Here is a 26,697-nt window from a genome sequence, read left to right as displayed (position 1 = left end):
TGATAACATTTTAATCAGAGATTTAGGTGTATTTTATTTTATTACTGACACTGTTGCATACAGAACAAAATCTGCATTAAGAAACGAGGATACGCCCAATAAGGTATAAATCTGTTGAAAAGCAAAGCCCATGAGCTCATTCATCGTTTCGCCATTTAGAAAAAGTTTAAGTGTGAATGAGTCGTGTTCCTCTCTGAGACTCCACAGGACATTTTGTGATCTCTGAATATGCAGGAGATCTTTTCATATGGGTTATATTAGTTCTTTTGATCCCCCCTTTCCATTCTTGAATATATAGTGGCTACATAAATCTGCTGCACACGTGATTATTAAACAGGGCTCTGGATGAGCCGGGCTCGCCTGTTTAGCAACATGCAACATATCAATTCATCCATTTCATTTAGCTTTTATTCCTTGTAACTCTTTTATTTGTGTCACTCTCTCTCTCCTTCCCTAGATGGAGAAACAAAAAAAGCTGGATCAGCGGTGGACGACTGCGATTATGCTGTAAGGCTGCAGCTGAACGCCCGTTGAGGCACAGTAGAAAGCACAGCACACATGTTGACTGAAGCAGCTAAAGTCATCGGCCCCACTCTCATTATTCCCTTTGACTTTGGATCATGACAGAGTCCATGAAGGACAACTGCGCATTTCAACACCCAAGTTCCTGGAGTTCCTGGTGGGAATACTGCTGCAGCTGAAGCCCTGAATAAAGAGCTTCTCCCCCAGTGGGAGAGAAAATGTGCCTCAATTACATGAACACAAACTCTATTATATTATAAATTCTACAAATATTATTATTATTATCCCCCCTCATACTGATGATGTCAGCATTATTCCAGTTTTGGAGTGGTTATTGACAGCATCACCCAGATCATCCCCGCACTGTCTGAGCCTCTCTGTAAAATATCAAAACACACGTTTTGGGATATAATATCTAAATCACCTGTCGATCAAATCAGATCTTTTGGGTTGCAGTTTTTTTTTATATGCCAATCTTAAAAGCAGAGCAACAATTACTCTTCTTGTAAACGGCAGCTTCCAGGCCACTCTCACACTGGGCATATTGACCAGGCAGCATGAACGTATCCGACGTTTCCCTCTAAAATAAAATAAGTCCCAGCTGATGTTCCAAGCTGCTGTGATCCTTTTATTCTCCAGCCGAATGTCGACATTTATCTGCGAGTGAATGTTAAAAAGAAAAGAAGTGTCGCCCGGACTTTTTTTTTTCTCTCTCAACAAAATGCAATAAAATGAATGGTTTGGAGAAAAGATGCGCCTGCGTGTTCTTTCCTGCGTCATTGTAAACTTTTAATTGTACTGTTGAGGGCCATCTCGGACTCTTTATAGACTAACTGATACTATCACATGGTGAAATTAATATGATGGCCCATTGTTTATGATTATAGGCTGCTTCCTAAATGTTGCAATAGACTCTTGAATTATTATCCACTATTCCAATAACGCCATCGCTCTATTACGCCTGTATGGGACACCTGTGTTGTAGGCAAATAATAGGAAAACAAAGTTAGTGTTTTTTTTTGTGGTGCCCCTAAAACAGCGAGGGGAAGAACAAGCAGCATCACCAGAACTGTTTGGAAATAAGAGTCCAGGGGTATTTGTGGAAGAAAAAAAAGAAGAAGGTGGCATTGGCATTAGCTTGTTTATTAGGCCACAGACAAAAGGTTGTCTCACATGATGCATCCTGCATCCAAGTACAAAGAAAGCAGACAGCTGTCCAGACACAGCACTTGAATTTGACCACTAAAATTCTCTCTCCGTCCACCATAAAACTCCGAATGGCTGTAGTAACGCTAAATTCCTTTGTTCTATAGAAAACCATAAACGGTGAGAATGACAGGAATTTGGATTTAAGCGACGAGATAATTCTGCACTGGTGCGCTGAGTTTTCACACCGAACAGCAGAATGCGTTTTGCTGCACTTGGAGTTTACCCGTCCGTGTAGGAAACGCATTGAATTAATGCCTTAGATAATATAAGAAAAGCCTCCGATTTCTTGCGTTCTGACATTTTCTTAATTTGACTGAAACATTTGAATATTTAATTCAAATTAGTCCTAATAACGGAGCTTGATGAGCTCTGAAAATGCACGAATTTCTAAGTTTATTTGTGAGTCGTGAAGTGCAGCCACTGATGCAACGAACAACCGTAGCTATGGAGATATTTGTGTAAACATCTTGGCCTGTAGCCTGTATGGACACATGCTCGACACATGCTGCACCAATAGTACTGCGCAGTTGCATAACAATAATAATAATTTGCACATTAAAATGTCACTGTCGAATTTATCCCAATGAAATATACATAGCGCCCTGGAATCAAAGGATAAAACACAGGACTTGAATTTGAGGATGGATTTCTACAATCTGAAAAGCCGCAACACTAAATGCTTCATGATAATGGTTCATGAATTGCGACATTTAAAACGTATCCGTGCGTCAACATTACTCCGATCGTAATATCATCTGCAGGCAAAAAAGAACGACAATAAACAAAAGCTACAAACTCCTCTTTCATCAGGCAATAATAGAAGACAGCACAAAACAATATTGTCAAATCATTTCTTCGTCATAATCATTTCAATGATGCGCTTTAACGCGGTATAAATAAGTAATGTGCGCGTGTATGAATAAGTGGTGCATAAATAAAGTTTAAAAGTTACAGCTTCTTTATCAAGACATGTGAAGAAGCGAAAAAGGAGGGTTTAAAAAGAGTCCACAGCACACAGGAGGAATTGAGGCGTTTAAAGAATTGGGAAATAGCACTCCCGGCTGCGTTTAGGTCGCAGTATTTGTCATAATGTGACAAAATATGAGCAGTAAGCGTCCATCACTTGGCAATATTCTCCTTCTGAGAGTTTAAACACTGGAGTTTCTAGCCTTGGAGCGCCCAGAACACCAGTCAAAGAATCAGGTTTACCATGTGTTTATTTCCCTGGATGGACGAGTCACAAGCAGCTGATATTCCGCTAGCAGTAGGACCCAGGAAAGGCTGATTTGGTTGCACCAAATGAACAGGCTAAGCATATGCAGAGTTTGCACGCAAAAGGGAATCTGTATCTGAGTTATTATCCCATGCTCATTCTGTGTTGGAGGAATTTATACAACGACAGATAATGTTATACATGCAGGTTTCAAAAATCTTAATAATAGTCAAAATGTTCTGTTGGGCTCCTAAAGCAAAAGGTGTTGTGAACATTTGCCATTTTACGCCTAAATATCAGTGTTGGAGCTCTAATTTTCGAACTGTGTCCGAGGAATTTCAGCTATGTATTGCTACCAACCACCATAATTACAATGGTTAACCTAAGAGTCACCCTCTTGTTAAGAAGAACTCTCAGTTTAAAAAAAATGGTGCACCTAAATATTACAGTGTTTTGGCTTCGGGGTAGATAAATCCTGTGCCAAATGACACACACGCACACACGCACACACACGCTTACACACACTCAATGGGCTCACTTCACCAAGACACTGCTGCACAGTTAGCTGGTGTCAAGGCTAAATGTGGGAAGCCTGCAATCATATTACTGTCCCCTCATGGCCTAGATAGGTTTAATTGGATGTAAGTCGGGCAGTTAAACTTGGTCGCATGAGTTGCGAACAGTTTCAAGCAACACTAAAGAGCCTTGTTTCCTTTTTCCTTTTTTTTTTAACTGAGGTCTCTGTGAATGCACCGAGCGTGGAGGGTTTGTGGTGACAACAATGGCTTACAAGATAAGGATGTGTGTTATTGTTACATTTAGAGCAATCTCCAGAGTGTATTTCTCTTTCAACCACCAGCACATAAAGCTTTCACAACAATGTGTTAACTTTTTTATTAGAAGTATTAAATGATATCACATCACAAGAAACCGTCCAGTGGTGACTGCTGGGCCCAGCTCCTGTGTGTTATTTAGATGTCCTGGGAAAAAATCCGGAAGTGATTGGAGCAGAGGAACAGTAAGCACTGAAGAGATCTTTGGAAATCATTTTTAGACGAACTAAAATTAAGCTCCAGTTGGATAATTTGCTCAAATTTGATTAAAGTAAAAAAAAATGAATAGAGAGCATTTTTGTGGAGGCAAATTTGTGGCGATGTACATGCCGATATATTTAAAAATAGATTTTTAGGCGCAGCCTGCAGACCTCTTGAAACAACACACTTAATATGAATCACATTTGGAAATAAGCGGAGATAATGTGCCCAGTGATTAAACACAAATCAGCGTTTGACGATTATAAATAAATAGCTCTGGTTTTTGGAAATTAAGCACAGGAGGGCAGAAAATTACGCACGACTTGCGAACCATTACGCAGCGGTTTGTTTTGAAATATGATGATTTACAGATAATTTAGTTAGTTTGTTAACAAAAGTTCATTCGTGACTAAATCTGACACTGAGCATGTAGTGACATACCGATTTATTTTGACAATGTCTGACGCAGGCGTTTCACTTGATGCTGTTTCTTTAATTATTTGGTTAAATCTTGCCTGTTGTCGACAGAGTCTTGTTGGATAAAGTGTTTGGTTTGTTGCATGCAGGGGCACAACCAGGTGACAAACGGAATGAATTTTAAGTGCATACAATTTCATGAAATTGATTTTGGGCGAATTCAGCAAATATTTTGAACATTTATGTCCATTGAGGCGAAACGCGCAACACTTGGTTCTTTTCGCACCGGGGGTCAAAATGCATTATTTTAGTTTGCGCTGGCCTTGCACGGACGCGACTCAGTATGTGCACACAAATAGACGCTCTGAGCTTTACGCTACAGACTCAGATATCTTTGAAATGCCTGCTCAAACACTTAGTGCTCTTGTTTGTTTTGCCGTTTGAGCTGCACATTTTCCAAGCGCTTTTTCTTCAGAGCCCAGACCTTTCAACACACAGAGAAACTGCACATAAAATAGTGATATTCATATTAGAAAAAACAAGACTTGGTTTAGACTGCAGTGCATGTGCACCGAACCAATACTGGACAAACTCAAACAGGTGACTGGATTTTCCATCTAAAATGGCAAGAGCTTTAAGCAGACACCGTCGGATGTGCAGCTCTGTGCTGCATACTTGACCTTCAGTGAGTCCGTTAGGGCCCAAGCATCGGCCTGGACAGTCCGAATCCAAAATACTCAACATCTAACACAAATACTCTATATAAAGTAGGTAAGAGAGAAAACATGGAGTAAAATGTGTTGTAAATCGGAGGTTAAATAACAAAATAAATAATACTGAGCAGAATATCATTTCGGTTGCTGACAAATGTCGTACACTCTCTTTACGTTGCGCTATAACAAGATTTCATACGATATAAGAAATAATAGTGATGCTATAATGGGATAAACAATGACAACAAAACAACGACGATTGGCTACTGATTTGCGATCGTATCATCCATCTGAATTGGAATTCTGAGGTGTTTGTCTCTCTTTCCATCAGGGACAAGTGGTCTAAGACGAATCCGCCTCTTTCGAGGCAGCAATGAAACCTGCACAATCCGTAATAAGGGTCGCTGGACATGCGATGCGATCGAAAAACAAATTGACAGTAAGGAGCTTATCAGGAAGACAAACAGAGCTCATACAGAACTCATTTCAAATCATATCAAAATCAATATATATCAACTGTGAGAGGACTGACGATATGGAGCTTTCACGTCGAGAATCCCACCTATGCTCTGTTTCTATATCACACCAACTGTCCTTTAAAATTCACGCACATCCACACACACACACACACACACACACACTCCACGCGCACTTCAGTAGGAATAACATGGCTTTCCATTTCTCTGGCCAGCTTCGTACCATAAACGGCAGAGGGGTGGCGGGGGCGTAGACCGCATGCCACACAAGTTCTCTGCGAAGGGCACTGTGAAGCTCACTGACCTTTGGGACTCGGAGACAGGCCGCCATAAACAGATTTAGCCAGTCTCAAAGTCAAAAGTGCTCAAGAGCAGTGAAAGACCTATTGTAGAAGACCTGCAAAGCCAACGGAGATTTCGTCCCGGTTTACAATCCAAAATATCCAGAGGTTGTCTGCAGTTGTGCATTTTTTCTTAATTCTCCCTGATTGCCCTGTGCAAAGTGAATTATAAACAAATTCAATGGGTACGAGGCAGGGATGTGCAAACTAACACGAGCCGCTCTACAGTGAGGACTTTTTACATTTTTGAACCGGGGGTGGTAGGTAAAGACGCAGTGACATATTTAGTAGCTTTCTGGACGTGAACGCACAAACATATTTGTCAGGGGAAAATGTAGACAGGAGAGACATACCCGTATAAACAGGCAACACAGAAAAGTCCCGCATAACATCAACAGAAACGCCTGGTTTGAAGTTCAAGTTAAAACTACATGCTCACATATGCGTTTGGCACCGACCAAAGACCAGACTGTCACGTTATTCAAACAAACGATCACACCGTTTACACAGCAAAGCATCAAACCAGTCTGCAAACACAACAAACTATACTGTTTGCATCACTGTGTAATGGTGGTTATCAGGATTCATGTTTCGCTCCCTTGTTGTTGTTCTGATGTTTGCTTCAACGTTTCACATATCAAAACACATTTGTATGAACAAAACCAATAGTCGCTGCTGTAAATGTCACTTTATACTTTCTTCAGTCGAGAGCAAATCTATTTTGCTTTTTTTTTATCCAAGAGGGACCCTGGGTTATATCTGCTTTCTCTTTTCCACATCGCATGCTTGCTGTTCGCATTTTTTACAAGCGCAGATCCAAATAAAACTGCAAAAATAAATAATTCAGCCTAATTAAGTTATTGCACTCGCTGCTGGTTAAATTTCAACAGCGCGTATGGGCAATTTATCCTGAAGCCTTTTTTAAAAAAGATCTAAAAATATTTGGAGCATATCAGACCATAAAGATTTAGTTTTTAGTTTTTTTTGCAAATAATAGTGGCGATTCTGCAGAAGGGTGAAAACAGTCATGGTATATTTTACATCTATTATTCTCCTCTAAGCCCTTTAACAAGGCAACACACAAACACAAGGCATTAGTTTATCTCCTTTCATGGTCAACAGCGCGTTTGATAGGCTAAAAAGATTGGAGTAGTTATGAATGATGTCCTGTGGATGATCAAATTCAATACACACAATTTAAGATCTCCCCAGTATTATTTCATCGTCTTTGTTTTTATCGCATATGGCAGAAAATACTTAGTAAACTTACTTGGTATATACCTCGCATCAGCCCTTGGTACTAATGTGTTCATATGCCTGTTTTTGTGTGTGCGTAAAATGGATACATATCCCAACATTACGGATGCATTTGTCTTATTATACGGATATAACAATTCAGACCCAGTTGCTACTATGACTGACATGCATGTCACACAATTCTGCGCAGTCATTCAGTTGAAATGTTTCTCCAACCTCATTTTAAACAAATGCGTAATTGTACATGGAGTGTTTTTTCCCCCCCGAAAACATAAAACCAGCGGGTCTCATTCATTTATATCAAGTCACACTGACTGGACGCGTATTGTACGCTCAAACTATTTTTGCTGAAGCCTTGGTTTGTTTAGAATATTTACAGTAGTTGTTTTGAAAGCCAGTATTTATAATCATGACCATTTTTATATCTGCAAAATGACGCATTGTAGTACGATCGAATAGCAGCGCGCCCAGACAGACATTTTCCATACATAGGAGCTTATTGCTCTTATATTAATTCTGCACGATGTGTACATAACACAACAATAATTATGCATCATGTAAGCATTATATTGACGAATATATTGGAATGATGGTTCAAGATATGGCCAATCTACCTGGGGGAATTGCGTCTTTGCAGTAGAAGAAAATGGCACAAATATGAGAGGCTGCAGAAACAGCATTCTATATTAGACAGAGGAGAGTATACTGCAGCAAGGTCTTCATACACCCACAGACATCAATGTCCTATGATAATAAAACTGATCCTCTAATTCATGATCTTAAGTGATCGTTAGTAAGATAGGATTGTGAGGAGCACAATTAAGTGAACGTCATCTTACATGTGTGTATATATATTGAGATCCGGGACAGACTAACTCAGGAAGGCCTTTCATTGGGTCGGCTGCAGGAGTGGTCGTGCACAGTTCACTGAAAAGGCAACATGTGATCTCAACATGGAGACAGCACCACAGTTTCCAGTGAACACACATCACCTAACTGGAGACTGGAAGCTGCTGTGGACAAGACGCACTGATGGCTGTTTAGTGAGCTGATAAAGAAAAGCACTGCACGCTTGCCCTGCATTGCTTTACACTTCTTTACCAGTAGGGAGAGTCCTTTGTATTTTAGATGTGTTTATTGTACACACATCTATGTGGTTTGTAAAGATGTACGCTATTTGAGAGAAGGAAAATTATATTCTGATGTGTGTGAGTATTCATAAACCCCAATCCCCTAATGCAAACCAGAGAGAGGGATGAACAGCCAGTCCTGGAGGTTTGACTATATGGAGCACTGGGGTGTAACCCTATTACTGCTTTACAGAGCTATTGCGTGTTTAGCTGGGACGTTATAGGCTTGTAGCATACCAGTGACACTGATTAGGTCGAACTTCAAGAGAAACCACAAAAAAATGTCAAAGAAAATCTTGTCTATAACTGATGTAGTCTAGTTGGTGTGTGGTTGCTGTGTAAAGCGTCTCAGATTACTCTCAAATAGGATTTATATTCAGTGTAAGGTGGGTTTTAGAATATGTATCTGGCCGCCATTTTGCACGGAGAGCTATAACACCTATAGTCCACCTTTATATCAGAGCGGCCTTTATAAAACAAGACCAACCTGTGTGGGGTCCTATTGCTTAGAGTTCACAGCATGTGGAATTATGTGCCAACAAAACACCCTCTCAAATGCGACCAAATGTCCCATTAATGTTCAGATCTTGATTTCACTGCGGTGGACACGTGTATTTGTTAAACTGGGTTAGCCCACAGGTCACGTCCAATAAAATAATCTCACCGGCCAGCCCTTAGAAAACCAGATTTTTAAAAGCGGGACACTCGGAGGAGCGACCCAGTGACAGACGGAGGTAACACCAATAAACATTTCAGTATTCTGTTTATTGAAGACCTTACGCATATACATTCATATCATTATTACTTTTACAAGACAATGTAGCAATCCTTACAAGCGCAAAGAAGGGAATGCAGTGAGGGACGAAATAAAGGAACGATAACAAACAGCTACTACAAACAGAGTTTCTTTAAATGACATGTATGGTAAAAGTTCTTGCATACCACTTCTTCTATGCATTCTTGGCAGTATGATATATTTAGGCCTACATTTCCAACCCATACAACCACAAATAGGCTATGGAATGCAATATTGTACAAGACGACCAATAACATAACGCACCATTACATATTGATAAGGATCCCAAAATAGGATGCGAATAGTAACATGTGTAATTTGATTTTACAAAGTTATACACGAGTACAAGGTAAAGGAAGGGACGACATTGAGGACATTGCGAGGAGCAAGTACATTAAGTAGGCCTAATAGGCCCTCCGTCCTTCCACCATTATAATATTAATAATGATAATAATAACAATAATAATACTAATACATTCTTTATAGAGGTTTGTGTCTGAAATGTTTAAGGTTTTGTTCGCTTTTGATTTGTTCAGGGGGGAAAAAAGTATAAAAAAAGTGGCCCGCAGAACACCACTTATAATTATTTCACATCAATAACATGCTGCAAATACTTTTCACTGCTATAGCTTACTCATTATACATGACAGATAATTGCATTCGTCCCGAATTAAGGGAGCACACGGTTAGGCCTATAATTAAGTGTTTTAAATCTTCTACATTTTTATTTTCTTCGTGAGCACCAAGTTTCAGAAATGTTCTTTTAGGCCTAAAAACGCCTTTTCCCCTCCCCACAGCTGCAGCGTTGGGTGGTTTCCTTGTTTAACCCGAGCGGGGTCTAAAATATACTTAACACTGTTGAATATTTTCTTTATAGATCCATAGCGAGTTTATTGTAAAATATACTTCTTTTTTTTTTTTCTCACAATCGGGACGTGGGTTTTTTAATAGCAGCTCAAAACCGTATTCAAACGGTGATCTCACTCGTATAAAGAAATGCAACCCATGCAGGATTCTGTGATTGTTGTTGAGACACGTTTGAGGGGCGATAAAAGCAGGAGAATCACCTTTAGAAACTTGTTAGCACATGAACAAAGTCATGGCAATCGCTGTTCCAATGTGCCCCTCATAAATATATGGACATAGATTACGTTGCGTTTTTTCTTTGTTTTTTTTTTGTCCTCCCACTCCTCACACAGACTGCCAGACTTCCTGCCCGTGACCGTGAACGTGCCCACAACGTGTGACGGAAACTATGGAGAGGAGATAAGGAAGAAGCTCCTCTTACACCAATACATGGTGGCTGAGGACGTTTTAAACAACTATGGGAGCGAGATTGTTCTTCATAAACCCTCAGAGATATTATTACGCGGGTTGCGACCCACACCAGGCTTCTCTGTCTTTCTGACTTCACGGTTATTTTTTAGGCCTATTTGGAGATTTGACCAAGTGGTCCCGCTGCCTCATTATTTTCTCTGACTAAAAAGGGAACTCAACAATGCTGTCATTGTGTGTGTATTCCCAAATCTGAGCAACACACATTTTGCATGGTTTGCAATTTGGGCCATAGACTAATCTCTTGACAGAAAAACCAAGAGATGTTTCTTGCACAGTTCTCACAGCTTCTTTTGTGCGATAATACCAAACATGAGGAAAGTCTCATTGAGAATAGCTTTGAATGACAGATAGTGGCATGTTTTGGGGCGTGTGTGTAGCCCGCACCTTTAAGAGAAAATATATATATAGGCTATCAGAAAATGTGGTAGGAATTGCCTGCAATTGAAAAGATGGATAGATTGAGTGCATGCATTGAAAGAAGACCTAAGGGAGCGTAGAAGGTTTTGGCTTTTTACTGCCTATCGATTCACCTTCTGCCGCATCTCTAAAAGTAGGCCAAAGCTTGCTCCCTCAGCATGAGTCTCTTCTTCTTCATCCTGCGGTTCTGGAACCAGATTTTGACTTGCTGGTCGCTGAGGTTCAGGCGGTCGGAGAGCTCCCTCCGCCGCTGCCTGGTGATGAACTCATTCAGCATGAATTCACCCTCGAGCTCGGCCAGCTGGAGTTTGGAATAGGGCTTGCGCTTCTTTCTGGTCCGAGTGTGCATCGGGTACCACGGGGCACCTGGAGGAGTGGGAGGAGGAAGGTCGGGTGGGACAGGGTGGGGTAGGGCAGGGTTGAGGGGAGGGGGGGGGGGGGGGGGTGCAGAGGGGGAGCAAACTACGGATTAGTCACCACAGTAGCAAAATCACGGTCACCTCCAAGGTTATGAGGAGCCTGCAGGGGCGTCACTTGTATGGAGGAAAGCTTGGGCACTTGTTTGAAGTGAATTTGGGATTCAATTAGGCATGAGACTGGAGAGCAATCAGAAAATGATCTCTACAAGTCAAATGACATTATAGTGATACAACAGAGTCTCTCTGGTTTCTGCAGCTCTGGAAATACAGAAAAGTATTTCATTAAGCTAGAGGGGATCTGCGTTTTGCAGAGGATCCCAACATTCTGCTTTATATTAGGATTCATCAAAGTGACGCCCATGGACGCTGTCATTTCCACCACACACAACCAAATTGGATTTGTTGTGGTCTCCCCCCTGGGCTGCCTTGGACATATCTGATCTCAAACACAATTTCCGGATGAACAGGGCCAGTCCAGGTTTTATAATCTTTTTTTTGCACAAATTTCAATAGCAAGTGTTAATTTTATATTTTTCCAGCCTCTTCTATAATAACACCACGAGCATACAGCGGTTTGTGTCACAGGAAGTTTTATTGTTGCAGTTAAAGTAGCATTAACGCGATAATTAAGCCGTGCTTGCAAATACCCCTACTTATTTGCGAGTTTCAGAGCATATTAAAGGACTGTTGAGTACACGGCGACAGATATTAATTCTGTTTACGAGTCACTAAAAAGAAAAAACTCTCCCTATTCGATGCAGTCAAGCGAAGCGGCTCACCCCCCCCTTTAAATCACTGCCCTAATTTGTGTATATACAAAGTGCAGCTATACATTCACCAATATCAACCATCGATAGATGCCCGTATCACAGGAGTCTGATCTAAGATATAGAAATGCAATGACATGTCTGACTGTTTATTCAAAAGATGGCATACGCTCTATGATAACTGTACACAGCCACATGGCGTGTGGAGTATTTTAGGGCAACCCCTAGCGGCGTTTGCACACCACGCAAGTACCCTGCAGGCTAATCTATAGGCTGCAAGCTGTGCATCAACACAAGCAGCTCCAATGACTCTTTTTTTACCGCGAGTGAAACATTTAGCTGCAGCTTTCTTACGAATAACATACACATGCGCTCGAAAATCACAGTGATAAAATAACAAAAACAGCACCAACCTCCGCCTGCGGCTATGTTGCTTGAATGGCTTCCCGGTGACACCAGGGTCTGTGTGTCGCTGGATGAAGGCTTGCTGCCCTCGTTGAGCAGAGAGGAGCTGGAGTCGGACTCCATTGACTGACAGGATGGCGGATCTTGCGTTAGCTGCTCGGTCCCGTAATCGTATTTGGAGAAGGCGGCTGTGTTGCCAATCCCACTGTGCATCCCGTGCTCGGATGTTAGGGATGATGTGTCTCTCGCCCTGTCCTCTCGTTTGAGGCTGCTGCCACCTGAGCAGGTCTCCCTGCTCCCGCTGCCGTTGTTATAATAACATTTACCCTCTTCTGGTCTGCTGATTTCACACGACCGATTGAAAGAAGGGTTAATAGACACGGGGCTGCTAAAGTAGGATTGAGAGTATCCATTGCACGGCTCCGAAGGATTCCACGGGAGGGAGCAAACATTGTCCCTTCTCGGGTAGGAGAGAGACGGTAGCCCCGCCAGTTGTCCCCCTGAGGCTCTAAAATTCGGAAAGTAAAAGGTGTCTCCAGTGTGGATGTTAACCAAAGGTCCCACAAACCCTGGATTAAGGAGATTATGCTCGCCCATTTCCGCGGGCCCGACCAACAGCTTCTAGTTTATTGCAATCTGACATTTAACATAGTTAAACCTGGAGGGGCGCCTGATTGGTCAACCTCAAACCACGTGCTCAGGCCAACTTCTGTTGCACATGGTACCACCCACTCGGTCCCTCTCTGACAAAACAAAACAAAACATTAACTTCTGTATTACAGAGGTTTATAAGCTTTTTAAAAATACTATAAACCTTTTTATTAAAAATGGAGAATCTTGTGTTTTTCGTGCTGGGTCCAGCAGGAGCCCAGGCTGCTTCTCCTTCCCCTCTCCTGGAACTGTCCATGGTCTCGTTTAATATCTTTATAAGCTGGCAAAAGTTTTTTAAATACCATTTCTTATGAAAACTATTTTTTTCTTGAAGGATCGTGAGGCCGCAAATGACAACTTGTTTTCCAGCAAATTATGGTTGAATCCCACGTCACATAAAGCTGTGATGTCCCAATTTTACAAGCTTGTTTTAAGAAAAGACTGATGCTCATTGCCGCACTCTCCTCATATTTACAGTAACGGGGTCAGCAGGTTGAAGCCACTGGCTCTGTAAAAGAGGACGGATATTCTACAAGGTTACTTTAAGAGGGTATATTTCACCTAATATTCTCGAGTACACCTCACATGAGCAACTTTAACAGATACCTCCAATAAACGTTCGCAGCCAAACTCTGGTGGGATTGTTATACCGCTCACAATTCTTTTATATGGATTTTACAAGATATCAGAGGGCACTTAACTGATTCATCCAGCCGAGAGTCTCTCTGCTTTATATCACACTAATTAGTTGATTTGTAGACGCGCTTCTGAAGACCCTGAACAAATATATATGTCAGAGTGCAGCCATCCTGTGTTCTCGCAAACAGAGGCCTTGCTTAAAAACTAGAAACAGAAAGAAAAAAATACAACTTCTCAAAGACTCCAGCACAGTGAAAAACTTAATATCATAATATGCAGAAGACTCGGGCACGCTGCCAACAGCTGGCGCAAGGATTTCTAATGTGGTCTGTGCTCATCAAAACTGGCAAACCATCATCCTCATAGTCTTATGACTGACCTATACTTTTTGCATTCCTCTCCCGGGTTCACAAGCTATACTCCCTAATTGAACAGATACATCTCGCAGGACTTTCCAAACGTTTATAGCTGCTCTACGGTATAATCAGCGCAGCAACAATTTTGCAAATCCCACTTTCTCCCTATATAAAATTTCATAATTTACCGCCATCCACTCCAGGCTACATATAAGGGAGACAAAAATCAATTTATGGATCTGAAAAAGTTGTCATAACTCAGCAGAGGCGAGCTGCTAGTGTCTCAAATTATGGCTCTTAAAAAAAAGTACATCAAGGACAAATTGTTTGACTCAGCAATGACACGGAATTGCAACAAGAAAAAATAAAAAAAAATATAAAAATATATAAATACATATACACCCAGGGACACGTGCACGGACGTCGCCGTCAATCTACTCAAGTTCAGACAGAGTCACGTTGAACTTGATATTGAACTCAAATACTCAGTTTAAATACACGAAAGAAGGTGAAATTTATATAAATAAAATTTGATAAACATATAATAGTCTCTCAGGCTGAAGCAGCTTAAAGCGAAGGCAGCCCAGGGCCTATAAAATAATGTGGATACGTTCAGAGCTGCCTCTCTGATTTAAAATCATCCCCCTGAAAACAAAACAGCTGATAAACTGATAAAGCGATAGAAGAGAATAAAAAGGCGGATTTCATGAATTGACAACTAGTATCAAGGAGCTGGGGATACAGGATTAGTGCAGCTCGTTATGTGCGTGCTGAATGGCGCTAGTTGTGTGCCACAAAATTGCCGATGAAGTGTTATGTGAGAACATGAGCATTCATTTAAACATTGGTTTGGGAACAGTTTGCAAGTCAGACGATATTTGATCGCAGCGTCCGTCAATCGTCGCCGTATATCCTATCTAACCCACAGGCTGCAGGCCTCGCTCTCGCCTTAAATAGAAAGAAAAGATATCAAATGTGTGCACTGGAGAAGCTCTCAGGGATCCGTTGTAGCCTCATCCTGTTCCCTGGACCCACCGCTTCTCCTTTCACTGCACATTCTCTCATCTCGTTAGTCAGCCCCCGCAATGCAACGCTGCGTCAGCCCGGTGCAGCGTAATATCATGTGCCCCCGGTGTGATGGGGAGAGCTGGGGTGTCTTTGGTATCACTTCACGGCTCCTCGTGTTATTCTAACAGTTACCGTGAACCTAGGGTGAGTAACGTGGTGCAGGCTTCTTTACCTCGGGGGGGGGGAGAGAAGAGGCCATGTGTTGCGCCTCCTTGCCTCGTCTCTCCACGCCTCCGATCCCACTGCTCGCACACAGATCCGCGTTTCACATTCAAACAACCGCTCGTCTGTTCAGTGCATCTTTCGCCCGGCGATGATGTCATTGTGTGACCGTAAGCTTCAGGCCTTGTGCTCTCATTTAGTAAGAAGAAAATGAAACAAATGAAAATCTGCAGTTGAAAAAAGAAAGTTTGTAAAGCGAGCATATAGCACTGTCAAGGTCACTGCCTAGTACACTGTCTGCTCGATATTGAAATGACCCTCCTGGAATCCACTGGTCCTGTCCAGACAGGGTAATAGCCCAAACAAAGGGCTTTTCTTTTCTTCCCCTTTCTCTCTTTGATTCTCTGCAGGCAGGTTGCCACAGTTATAGCCCTGTGCAGCCCCTCTTAAAGCTTCCTTCATGGAAAACAAACCACCAAGGGAAACCTAAAGAACCCACAGAAGTGGCGACGTTTAGGTGAAACGTTTGGCTGATCTCTGTTTACAACAGCACATGATATTTAATGCGGGCGTGTGTCACGAATAACACCAGGAGATAAAATGTTAATTGTTTACTTCGAATGATTAAGATAATCGACATCTATCTGAAAATAATAATATGTTAACAATTGTATTTATACATAAAACGTATAATACACATTTATAGTCAGTCAATCTGAGTAAGTTGTGTATAAATAGGCAAATAAAACATCGCAAACTGGCGTATAGGCCTTTGGGAAAGCCTTTGCGTCATGGATACTAAGATTTGAACTTGACCGTCACGTTGGATAAAGTTATGATGTAATAAGTCATGATTGGATAAGGGGCGGAAACGCAATTGTTCAAATTGGAAAATATAAAATTTTACTTTTCAGTAATTGTTTTTATTTAAATTATGGAGTGAGCAACTTTTGTGTGTGTGTGTGTGTGAGTGTGTGAGTGTGTGTGTGTGTGTATGTGTGTGTGAGAGAGAGATACCGAAATACAATTATAAAGTGTTCATGCACTGTGAATGTCTGTGTTATTCATATTTAACAAATTATAACATTTCCCAACCACCACACCTGACACATATCGTCCGTCAGTTCGGATTCATTCCTAAAACGCTTTAACATGCACGTTATAACAGTGCGTCTTTTCTAATAACAGTGTTTTTAAATGTGTTGAAAATCTTCGTAAAGCCACATATATATAAGTAAATGTCAATACAAAAATGAAACAATAGATATTTCTAAATAAATAAAAACAACTGAACATGGAAACTCTTTTTGTCTCTGTGGTCTTTGCCTGTTCCGATGCGTCCTTTTTCTGATTTCTCTAATATATTCAAACAGCAGCATTAAATAAAAAAAATACCTTCATTGTAATCAAAACAAAATTCATGTAAACAGGAATCCCATTATTAAACGGATGAAAAAGACAACAGGGCAGATGTGGCTTTAGTTGTGACATCTGTAGTCTGCTGCACCGTCCACTGTAGTCAGGCCCTCATCTTTTACACTTTTAAAACTTTTTTTGCACCATAATGACATTGACACACAACTTCACATTTCATAAATATGATCACGCGCTGGACGATGAGTCAACACAGCGCTAGTCATGACCGTGAGGACACAAAATGAGCTGAAGTGAATAGATCTGCCCAAAATGCAGGCAGCTGCAGCACTTCCTGATATTTTCCCCTGGTCACCACCAGAGGTTATCAGCCCCCTGTCTGATGGCTCTGGATACCAGCGGCCTGCAGCTTTCACGCCCTCCAAACACACACACACAACATAAACCACACACAACTTTGTCGTCGTTTTAGTTTCTCAAGGTAAAAATCCGGAGCTGACCAGGAGTTAAAGTGGAAAAACTTAAAGTTATAGCTTATTTTTTTTATGTGTTTGTTAGAAAGTATCCTGTGTGGCTTTCTGAGTTTATTCGGCTTCGTCTTTTCTTTCGGCAGAGTGAATGTTAATCTCGGGCGTCTGTTTGATTACTGTAGGTGACAAGTTGAGTAAGTAAAAAATTAACTTTCAGGAAGCTGTGTCTATTGCACTGGTCTGGATACGGGATATGCTTTCAGATTCTATTTCTCATTTGTGCGTAAAACTAAAACTGAATTTGCGCACTTGAATAATTCCATATTCATCCACTTGAATGTATTATTTTTTATTCTTTCTTCAAATCAAATATTTGTGTAAATTAAAAATCTAAATAAATGCACAAACGTTCAAATTATGTGCACATCATTACATTATGTTGGATGAGATTATTTCTGGTATGTGACTGATTTCAGCTCAATTAATATGCTGCTGGATAAATTAAACATATAAGCACCTGTTAGAATGTTTAAAATATCAGGAGTTAAAATAGAAATATTTAAAGTAGCCCTGTTTTTAAACTTTATCATTGTTTCGCTCCTTTCACACAGAGGAAAATAATAATTCAAATACATGAAGTACAAACTCGCCCGACACTGCATATCATTCATCATATTTCAAATTACCTTTCACTGCTGAATGTTTAGTTTTCAACCGAATATACAAGAAAAAGTCATAAAGTAAAGTCCAAGTAGGCCCGCCGCCACAGTAGGAAGAAAACGGCCCCTACCTTTAATCGTTATATTGTGGCCGACGTCGTGTTATTATTTCCTCTCGCTGTGTAGACAGAATGGCTGCTTGCTGCGGATAACTGGTGTTGGTGTGAGACGTCAAAAAGTCCTACCTGTCCTTCGTGGTCAATAACGCCACCTCATGATGATGAGTGCATGAGACCATTGGTGCTTCCAGGGGGCATCGCCCAGAACTACTGCATCTAAAATAACTTCTGCAGAACAAACAAAACAAAAAAAGAATAGAGCCCAAATGTGAATGTAAAGTTTAGGGAGATGGTCAGAAACGCAGGTCAGAGAATATCGCTACACTTCCCGTTTTTTATGTATTTATGGCATGTCATTAAGTCCGGCTGTCTAGACAGGGAAATAACACCTTGTTTGCCCACAAACAAACCGCCGGCATCGGTGTCCAGCCCCCTATTTATTATTCACAATCTGCTGTGATGTCAAGGTCAAAGTGACTGCATAGTCATGGTCAAGGGTAAATCTGGAGACCCAGAACTTTCCTGCAGGATTGAAAACCCAGGAACCAGACAAACAAAAAGCTGAAGTCTAGCGGCTTGGATTGTAATCAGCAGCGGTCCACACAGAAGATCTGAGGAAGTTGGAAAAAGTGACACAGGGCTTCCAACGACCTGCCTACACACAAGTTTTAAAAAACTTGCTCAACATTTATGAGTAGAATCTCAGAATAATATTTCTTGAGAAAGTTGCAACATTTGAATTATGATTGGCTGATTTTCAGGCCTCAGCCGTAAATTTATTTGACTCAAGAAAATTACGCACCAGAGACAATTTACTTTTATTTACGTCTGACTTGAAGAATCCTGCGTAAAATGTATTCTCGTCTTAAGCAGGATAAAAGGAAACAAACACCAGGTTCCACGACTCTTGGGGAAAAAAGAGTGGCTAAGTATTTATTCTCTAAATTATTATTTTCATAACTGTGACTGAAGTATTCCAACTTTAGAGGCATTGGGAACTTTATATATCTTTATATACGCCCGTATGAAAAGAAAACCTCCCGCATTCACACAAACTGTGTGAGGAAACACGTTTGTGAGGAAAACTACACGCACTTGGCTGATATTTGCTGAGCACTGATATTTACGCATAGCATGTGTGAGCGCATGTTTATTCTCTATATTATTGTGTGTATAGGTTGACGGAATTACAAGTTCATATAGGCGACAGAAATAGGTGCCGCCTCAAGTTCAGTGCAAACAGTGTGCACAAGATTTAACCAAAGCGTGTGTCTGCACGACGCATCATCTGCCGCAAAACATGCATTCACCCAAGTTTGGTCTTTTCCTTTTTAATTCACTCATGTACTGTAACAATCTTAACAGAGCACGATCCAACCAAATGCTTCGAATCCACTGGATGGTGTGGTGGAAAGAAATGATTTGATCACATTCTCACAGGGTGCGGCTTTTATTCGTTTATCAGACAACAAATTTGTTCTTTGCGGAAAAGTAGGACAGAAAACAATCTGTGGTATGTTTGAGAGCTGAGGCTCTCATCCCCTGATTCACTTTTCAGACTCTTTGCTTATGAGGAATCTGCCAGTTGAACTTGTGCCAAAGTGACAGGTAAAACAGCTTTGGCATCAACTTTGATTTAAAATTCGCTGGAAGTTGGGAGGGTAAAGGGGTGGAGTGCATTTGGACACGATGAGCGTCTTTTACACACACGCAAACCTGTGTTTTCTCCAAATCAGACCCCGCAAGTCTTATTCGCTCTATAGCGGAAATAGGAATAAGTCCAAATATCATGACTCATGTTTGCAAATGTCAGAAAATGCGCGCTGCTGTTCACTGTGCGTGCGTAACCAATGTCACCCCTTGTTGCCATTAACAAAACCTCAGGATTATATGAATATGTCTTCATCAAGTCCTCTGCGACATCAGACCTGCACTCGTTCATCCGCTGCTGAGGTTATAGTTGTAGATATGGCGTCAGGCTGAGGAGGCCTAATAACACCGGTGTAATCTGAGACGACAGGAAAGTGCTGCAAGCAGAATGGTGGATTGAATATTCGAGCATTTTCATAATCATCATTTATTTATGAAACACGTTACCAGGACGCAATTCAACAGCACAATACAGGTCACATACTGCACGCAAGTAGAAATTACAGGCTTCGTACAAGGCGTGTGATCAGCTCCAAAGCTACGCTAACAAAGACAGAACAGAAATGAAAAAAATAAAAAACGATTGTGCATTTATGTGTAATACTCACTGACTTTTAATGGTTTACAATCATTCCAGTTGCATGACAGAATCCTTCACTGATATAAAGGGAAAAAACACTGGTCATGAGATATTCCAGTTTACAGCTCTGCCATACTAGATAATATGAATTAAATAATAAAGGCATTGCACTATACAGATTAACAACATAGCAGCCTCTGTGCTACCCCAGGCTTAAAAAGAAGAAATCCCACACAGAGGAACAGAACCTTTGAAATTCGGGAAAGAATGAACAGAGAAAAAAATCACCGTCTCTCTCGAAGTCCTCTCTGTGAGCTTGTTCTTCGTTTGATGAAGTTGTTTTTGTTTTTTAAGTCGCAAGTTCAACGTGTTATGATGCCACAAAACTGTTCTTGTCCACTTGGCGATAATCATTCTAAAAATGACACCAAAAAGGAACCAGGTCCTGTTATTGGATCCGCCCGTTGCAAGTCTCAGAAATGTCATCAGTCCTTTTGGAGATTAGGTTTGAAACAAAAAAAAGGAGAAGAGAAAAGAAAAACACCCAATACTTGTCTTTGAAATACAGATATTTTAAATATTATATATTTATATATGTACATTCATATAAAACAAACGTGAAGTGAAATTTTCAATATTTTCACAGTTTTTAGAGCATCATCTCTAAGTTGAAAACAGGGGGCTTGAAGGGGGGGGTGGGAGGGGGCATGGTGGCGTGGTCGATGGAGACGATGGAAGATAAATTACCAACAAAAAACAACCCCACTCTGCCAAAAAATGTTCTTCGGCCACGACTTTTCGACGCAGGAGGTAAAAAGATGACACGGTGTTGCGGAAGGTATGAGTTGCAGTTGGGACGTCGCGGGCCTCATCAAGTGGTGTGCATGTGATTGCTCTTGGATTTACTGACAAATTTCTTCTCCTTGACTCGCCGGTTCTGGAACCAGATGGTGACCTGGCGCTCCGAGAGGTTGGTGGTGGCCGAGATGCGCCTTCTCTTGTCTTTGGTGATGAATTTGCTGGCTGCATACTCCTTCTCCAGCTCCTTCAGCTGGAGCTTGGTGTATGGGACCCGCTTCTTACGCCCACGACGGTAGCTGCTGACCTCGGGCTGCAGTGGAACCACATCTGCGGGAGAAAAGGAAAAATGGACAGAGAGATATTAAGATTTTGCGCAAAAAAAGCATCGCAGTTGTTACACGTCGTGCAATAAGCGGCGATGCAGCTGGGATTCGTCTTTACGTGTGAAACTCACTGTTACGCTTAAATACTTTATTAGACATGAAATAAAATTATATAATTTTCAATGGGGAACCCGCGTATTTTGTGTATTTTATGTGTGTGTGTGCAGGGGTTGGGTAGGGGTGGGGCATCCAGGGGTACTCTGAACGTTGCTGTTGCTGCAGTCAGGATCTCAGGTGTAGTGCACCTGACTTATATGAAAGCAGAAATGAAAAATGTGAGAGCACCAATGTAAAATATAACAACACGGGGATAGAACATAGTTTCTTCAGCCCCTGCAGAACTTTACATTGTTTCCAATGACCACTGATTTTTTTTCTTCTTCCGCCTGTTTGTCAATATTTAATCAGCTGGTTGCTATATCTGATAAACTATACAACAAATCTTGTTTATGGCATCTCGGATAAATCACTGGTAGATGTCTTTAATTAGATTGTGGGGTAAATACAAGTATAAAATACAATAAGTCTCAATGTGGAGGCGGTCACTCTGCCCAGCGCCTGGAAACCAGAAACAAGAGCCAGGAAACCAAAACTGACTGCAAGTGAGGAGATTTCACTTTGAATAATCAGGAATTTGACATTTTCAAATAAAACGTCACCATTTCACACATATTCCTGATCTTCCCCTGGAATTAAGAGCTAATTTTTCTCCACTGGTGTTCGTTATAAATCGTTTTTAAAAGTCAAAAAACTTTTGGCAGTGGACACTTCAGCCTATATGTTCGGGGGGAAGCAAAGTTGTGGGATTGCACCCTTCTGCCAAGACTGGAGCTGAGTGCAGAGCAGCCAATGGGAAACATGACAGGACAAGTAAGGCAACTCCTTTAGAAATAGTGGCAAGCTGTGAGACGACAAGCCTTTTACCCCCGTGTAATTTAACAGTCAGAGTTTGGGAATATTTCTCCACAGATCTTTTGCATATAAGATTATAGTCTCTTGAATTAGGCCAAGGGATATTCAAACGTAACCTGCATCATATCCCTGGTGTTGTTGCGTCTCCCACAGTATGTGGTGAAGCAGTGGGGAGCTGAGTGGCGTCTATTCGTTTTGTCATTTTTATTTTAAGGCAAATCTCTTGTGTGTGTTCGCGCGTCACACTGTGTACGTTAGTGAGGTGAGCGAGGGAATATGGACATTGCGCGCTCGGGTTTTTGCGCATGTGTGCGCGCGCATTTGACTGCGTGCCCGTGCTTGCGTGGCTTGCTCTCGTGTATTTTCAATGTAAAGGTGGAGGGGAGAAGGGAGGAGGGGGGGTCGTGTGTGGGCAGTTCAGTCGGGGTCTGACAACATCCAGATCGGAAAATAAAAATACTTTGAGATTTCACAAACATAATAAACCCCTTGTGGTAAAAGACGCAATCTAGTAAACACTCTGTAAACTGCACACTGGCCGGGCCCCTCTCCATTATCAGATACCATGCATGTTGCGTGCTGCTAAATAAAGTAAAGGGTGATCCTGGATATGCAGTGTATTGATACATTTGTGTGATATTCTGCAGAGTGTATGTGCATGTGTGTATATGTGCATGTACATGTGTATGTACATGTGTATATGTGCATATGCATGGAAAATGTATCCGGACGTGTGCAAAAGACTGTGGACACAGCACAGTAACAGTAAGCTAGCCTAGGCACAATATTGTCATGCAGAGGGCAAAGGTTTGCACTGGTGTCCCTCTCTATTCTGCGTGACACAAACGCACCATATGACTCAGAGGAATAAAAAAGAAAACTGCAAATAACTTCCAACAGAAAACGCTCATTTATCTGAAACAAGATTAACCTTTAAAATGTCACAGTTGTAAAAAAAAAGCTCCTCTATTTGGAATATTGCTCATTTTTACGCACACTTCTGAGAAAATGCTGATTATTTGTTTAAATACAAACTGAAGAGTATGAGAGGCCACAGGGAAGCCACACTGTCCATAAAGGACATTAGATAAGTGGTAAGCATGGGGACTGACAGTTGCATGTTTATTCAGCACATTTGGTGTTTCCCTGGACTTCTTGGTAAGTTGACACTGGCACTTTAACACAATAAAATGCACATGCTAAGCAAAAACATCTGAGGAAAATAAACTTATATGACTACATTTAAATAGTTTTAATAACGTGGTGACACACGGTGGCTATCAAAACACTACGAGACTAACATCTGGGTTTAAGCCGGTTAGAGTCCCCCTTAAAAGGATAAGTGGGTTTTTTTTCCCCCTTACCTGGGAAAGGTGATTTCCAGAGATGGGCTGACTGTGTTTGCTCTTTGGAGCAGTACACCTGCCCATCCCAGCCATTGGAGAGAGCCCAGTGCTGGTAGCCCTCCATGGGGATCAGGGCGTCGTGCCGCGGTTCAGGGTGGCTGATACCCGGCACCACCGACACGTCGAGATATCCAGGGACAGCCTGATACGAGCTGGCGAAACTCGGGTAGAAGGCAAACTCTTTCGCCCTGCTGGACAGTTCTTCCGTGGGCAGCGCTGTGCTGGGCTCGGCATATTTTTCTGCCGGGTGGTACGAGCAGGGCTTCTGCTGCAAGTTCACGTTGTGCGAGTGAGACAATCTACAGCCGTAATACGGATTTCCGAAGGGGTAGCCGTAGCTCAAGGAGGCGCTGGAGGATGTCTGCGGAGCGGGACACTGTCGGCCGGTGTCCGGAGAGGAAATATCCGAGTAGACGGAGCCCTGGTGGGTCGCGATGCTGCCAGAGTGTCGTCCCAGCGCGGGGTGCGACATCAGGTCCCTGCAGTGGGTCGCAGGGCAATTACCGCTTAGTCCCTCCATTGTTTGGCTTTTATTCTGGCTGTTTTCATTCGGGCTTTTTTCATAAACGTACATCAAGGTGTCCGCCCAGCGTGGATGCAGAACCAGCGAAGTCGTCATATCAGGGGCTGCCGATGCTTTTTAAAAGTCGACTACTCCAAGACGGACACCTCATTTCCAACTACATTTTACACCGGGCGCATGCGCACACCGGGCCCTCGTGTGTCCACTTCATTAGGAATCTGGCACGTGATACGCTAACGAGTCCTATGAGATTGGGCTTGTGAGTTGGGGCAGAGCAGCCCTTTAAAGACCCACTGCCCCTGCATGTCACCGTCTTTTCCTGCAGAATATCGAGTCTTATCATTGGTTTAAATCGCACAGACCCGCACTCTTAAAGGGATACTCTCAAACGAAAACAACCTGTGAAATTTGGCCGACTCGAGACTAGCAGAGAATATAATCGCACATGATACATGACACAGTTGGTGCATGGAAAATAAAAAGAACATTCTCTCGTGTAAATCCTCTAAACTCGCTCCTAAGGGTCTGGAGCGCCTATTTCGTGTGTGACTTGCTTGTTGTGAGCAATATGTTCCGTGTGAGTTGTTTGTTTGATTATTAAAAGTAATAATAAACAAAAAGGTGAATTAATCTGCAATCCCTGGTCCGTAGTTAAATTAATCTCCATCATGAAACACAGCATAACGAGAATATACAGTTGCCAAAGCAAGTACGCGTATGCAAACCGTCCAATCTTATTTAGACTCCTTTTTTCTTTTTTAAAGGACGCATTTTCCTTCAAAGCCGAATATAACTTCCACTGGGTCACATATTAACACGCCGAGGTGAGATTCTTTCACCCAAACCTGGTTGTGGAGAATTTTCCAGCAAAACATTATACTAATAATTATCATGAGAGTAAAGTTGATAACTATGGAACCGAATTGTAGCAGATTATCGCCAAACTTTTTGGCAGGGTGTGATGTTTTTTTATTTTATCAGTCAGGTTAGAAAAGATCATTTGATATAGGGAGTGTGAGAGTGTGAGAGTGTGTGTGAGTGTGTGTTATGCAGAAGTGGGACTTTTAGTAGAAGCCAAGTTGAATGTCGCTGCAGAGGAACAGCCACAGGACGAGGTTGAAAGACATTTGCAGGTAAGTCACCGTCCTTGCAAGTTAATTTTCACCACATAGTCTCTGTTAAATTTGAACATACAACCAGAATTGCCTGCTTTATATTTTTTATACAACACACACGCACACACACCTTCCGCAGTATGTTTGGGCACAGACAGGCTCCGTCTTAATATTCTCTGTTAGGCCCAAAAGGTTTTTAAACTGAGCATTAAACGACTCCATGTGATGCCACGTTCCCCTATGAGCTGTCCATACATACTATAAGTGGAGGATGACGGTTTCAGGCGAAAATAAGAACAAGGGTCCGCTGTATGCAGGCTGCAGAGCTGCGGCGATTTATTATGCAGCATTGTAGAAATGCGGACCTTCTCCCCCTCAGGAACTCTTTGCTCCACTATTTATTCGCGTCCTCTTCAGATTTTAAGGACAGGACACTGACTCAAGCGCTTTTTCCAAAAAATCCAAAGCGTCTTTTTTAGTTCATTCAGGCCTCACAATCACAGCTGCTGCGGAAAACCATCCACTCCTCTCCTCTGAAGAAACTTTTTTAAAAAGACAAATACACCTCTGAGTCAATATTTAAAACTGTATTTTTGTTTGAAATATCACGGATGGGATTGGCCACACAAAGTGTCTTCAACACAGGCTTTCTGTGATGCCTGTCCCATGAGTCACTCATAAAGCAGGATACAAGCTGCCCCACGAAGGGTGCCTAGTTTATCAACATTTTTTGCACTGCTGAGCTGCCTTGGGAATTATCAGGCCACCGACGTGCATTTGAGCACTAAAGGAAGCCGGACCCCTTGTCCCTTCCCTTCGGACAGAGACTATAGTTCTTTTGTCTCAAGTAAATTACAACTACGAAGGGCTCATCCAAATGGCAGCTGCACGGAAGTCCAAGGTCAAGGTAAAAAAAAAACGCAGACAAACAGGGTCGTAATCAGAGTCTAGACAGACAAGAATGAACTTCACACTAGAGTATGCATGCAAACTAGCTGTTATTTAGAGACCCCTGCTCTAAAATATCTGCTGTGTGTGTGGAGAGACGCAGAAGACTCCAAACAGGCCTAATCCCCTGTGTTTTATTTCAAGGATCAGGAATTTGACAGCTTTTTGCGCCACAGGACGCCGACTCATTCCAAACTAACATATTTTCCATTAAAGCTCAGACATGCAGCGATGAGGCCATTTCATTTTGTGCGTTTTACGAATCACAGTGTGTTATTATAAGTTCGCTTCATTTTGTTTAAACTTCGCCCAAATTCCACAGTATATCAAAAATATATGTAGACCACACGTAATTGGAATACACGGATGATGAGGCGTTAGAGAAATGAGCTGCGAGGATTCAGAGATAATAGCTGAAGTTGTTAAA

The 26,697-nt window shown here is 41.8% G+C and overlaps 2 protein-coding genes and 1 long non-coding RNA gene across 3 annotated transcripts in view; 1 reads left to right on the top strand and 2 right to left on the bottom strand.

The window, feature by feature from the left end:
• Window positions 1-769, top strand: part of LOC117764715 — a 12,291-nt gene extending 11,522 nt beyond the window's left edge. Inside the window, exon 2 of the long non-coding RNA XR_004614430.1 lies at window positions 458-769. This is a non-coding gene — a long non-coding RNA (uncharacterized LOC117764715). The remainder of the gene's footprint in view (window positions 1-457) is intronic.
• An 8,300-nt stretch (window positions 770-9,069) lies between these two features.
• Window positions 9,070-13,082, bottom strand: hoxc12a (homeobox C12a). Its single transcript, XM_034590360.1, has 2 exons — window positions 12,463-13,082; window positions 9,070-11,229 (listed from the first exon to the last, which is right to left on the bottom strand). The coding sequence occupies exons 1-2, from the start codon at window positions 13,049-13,051 to the stop codon at window positions 10,991-10,993; spliced, it is 828 nt and encodes a 275-aa protein (XP_034446251.1). The 5' UTR covers window positions 13,052-13,082; the 3' UTR covers window positions 9,070-10,990.
• A 7,813-nt stretch (window positions 13,083-20,895) lies between these two features.
• Window positions 20,896-24,566, bottom strand: hoxc13a (homeobox C13a). The gene is made up of 2 exons (XM_034590359.1): window positions 23,643-24,566; window positions 20,896-21,310 (listed from the first exon to the last, which is right to left on the bottom strand). Exons 1-2 carry the CDS (start codon window positions 24,301-24,303, stop codon window positions 21,054-21,056), a joined length of 918 nt encoding a protein of 305 aa, XP_034446250.1. The 5' UTR covers window positions 24,304-24,566; the 3' UTR covers window positions 20,896-21,053.
• Window positions 24,567-26,697: the final 2,131 nt, after the last annotated feature.

This window comes from Hippoglossus hippoglossus, chromosome 7 (genome assembly GCF_009819705.1).
Source record: "Hippoglossus hippoglossus isolate fHipHip1 chromosome 7, fHipHip1.pri, whole genome shotgun sequence".
In the NCBI taxonomy this organism is placed as follows: Eukaryota; Metazoa; Chordata; class Actinopteri; order Pleuronectiformes; family Pleuronectidae; genus Hippoglossus; species Hippoglossus hippoglossus.
This window is presented reverse-complemented; position numbering and strand designations above follow the sequence as displayed.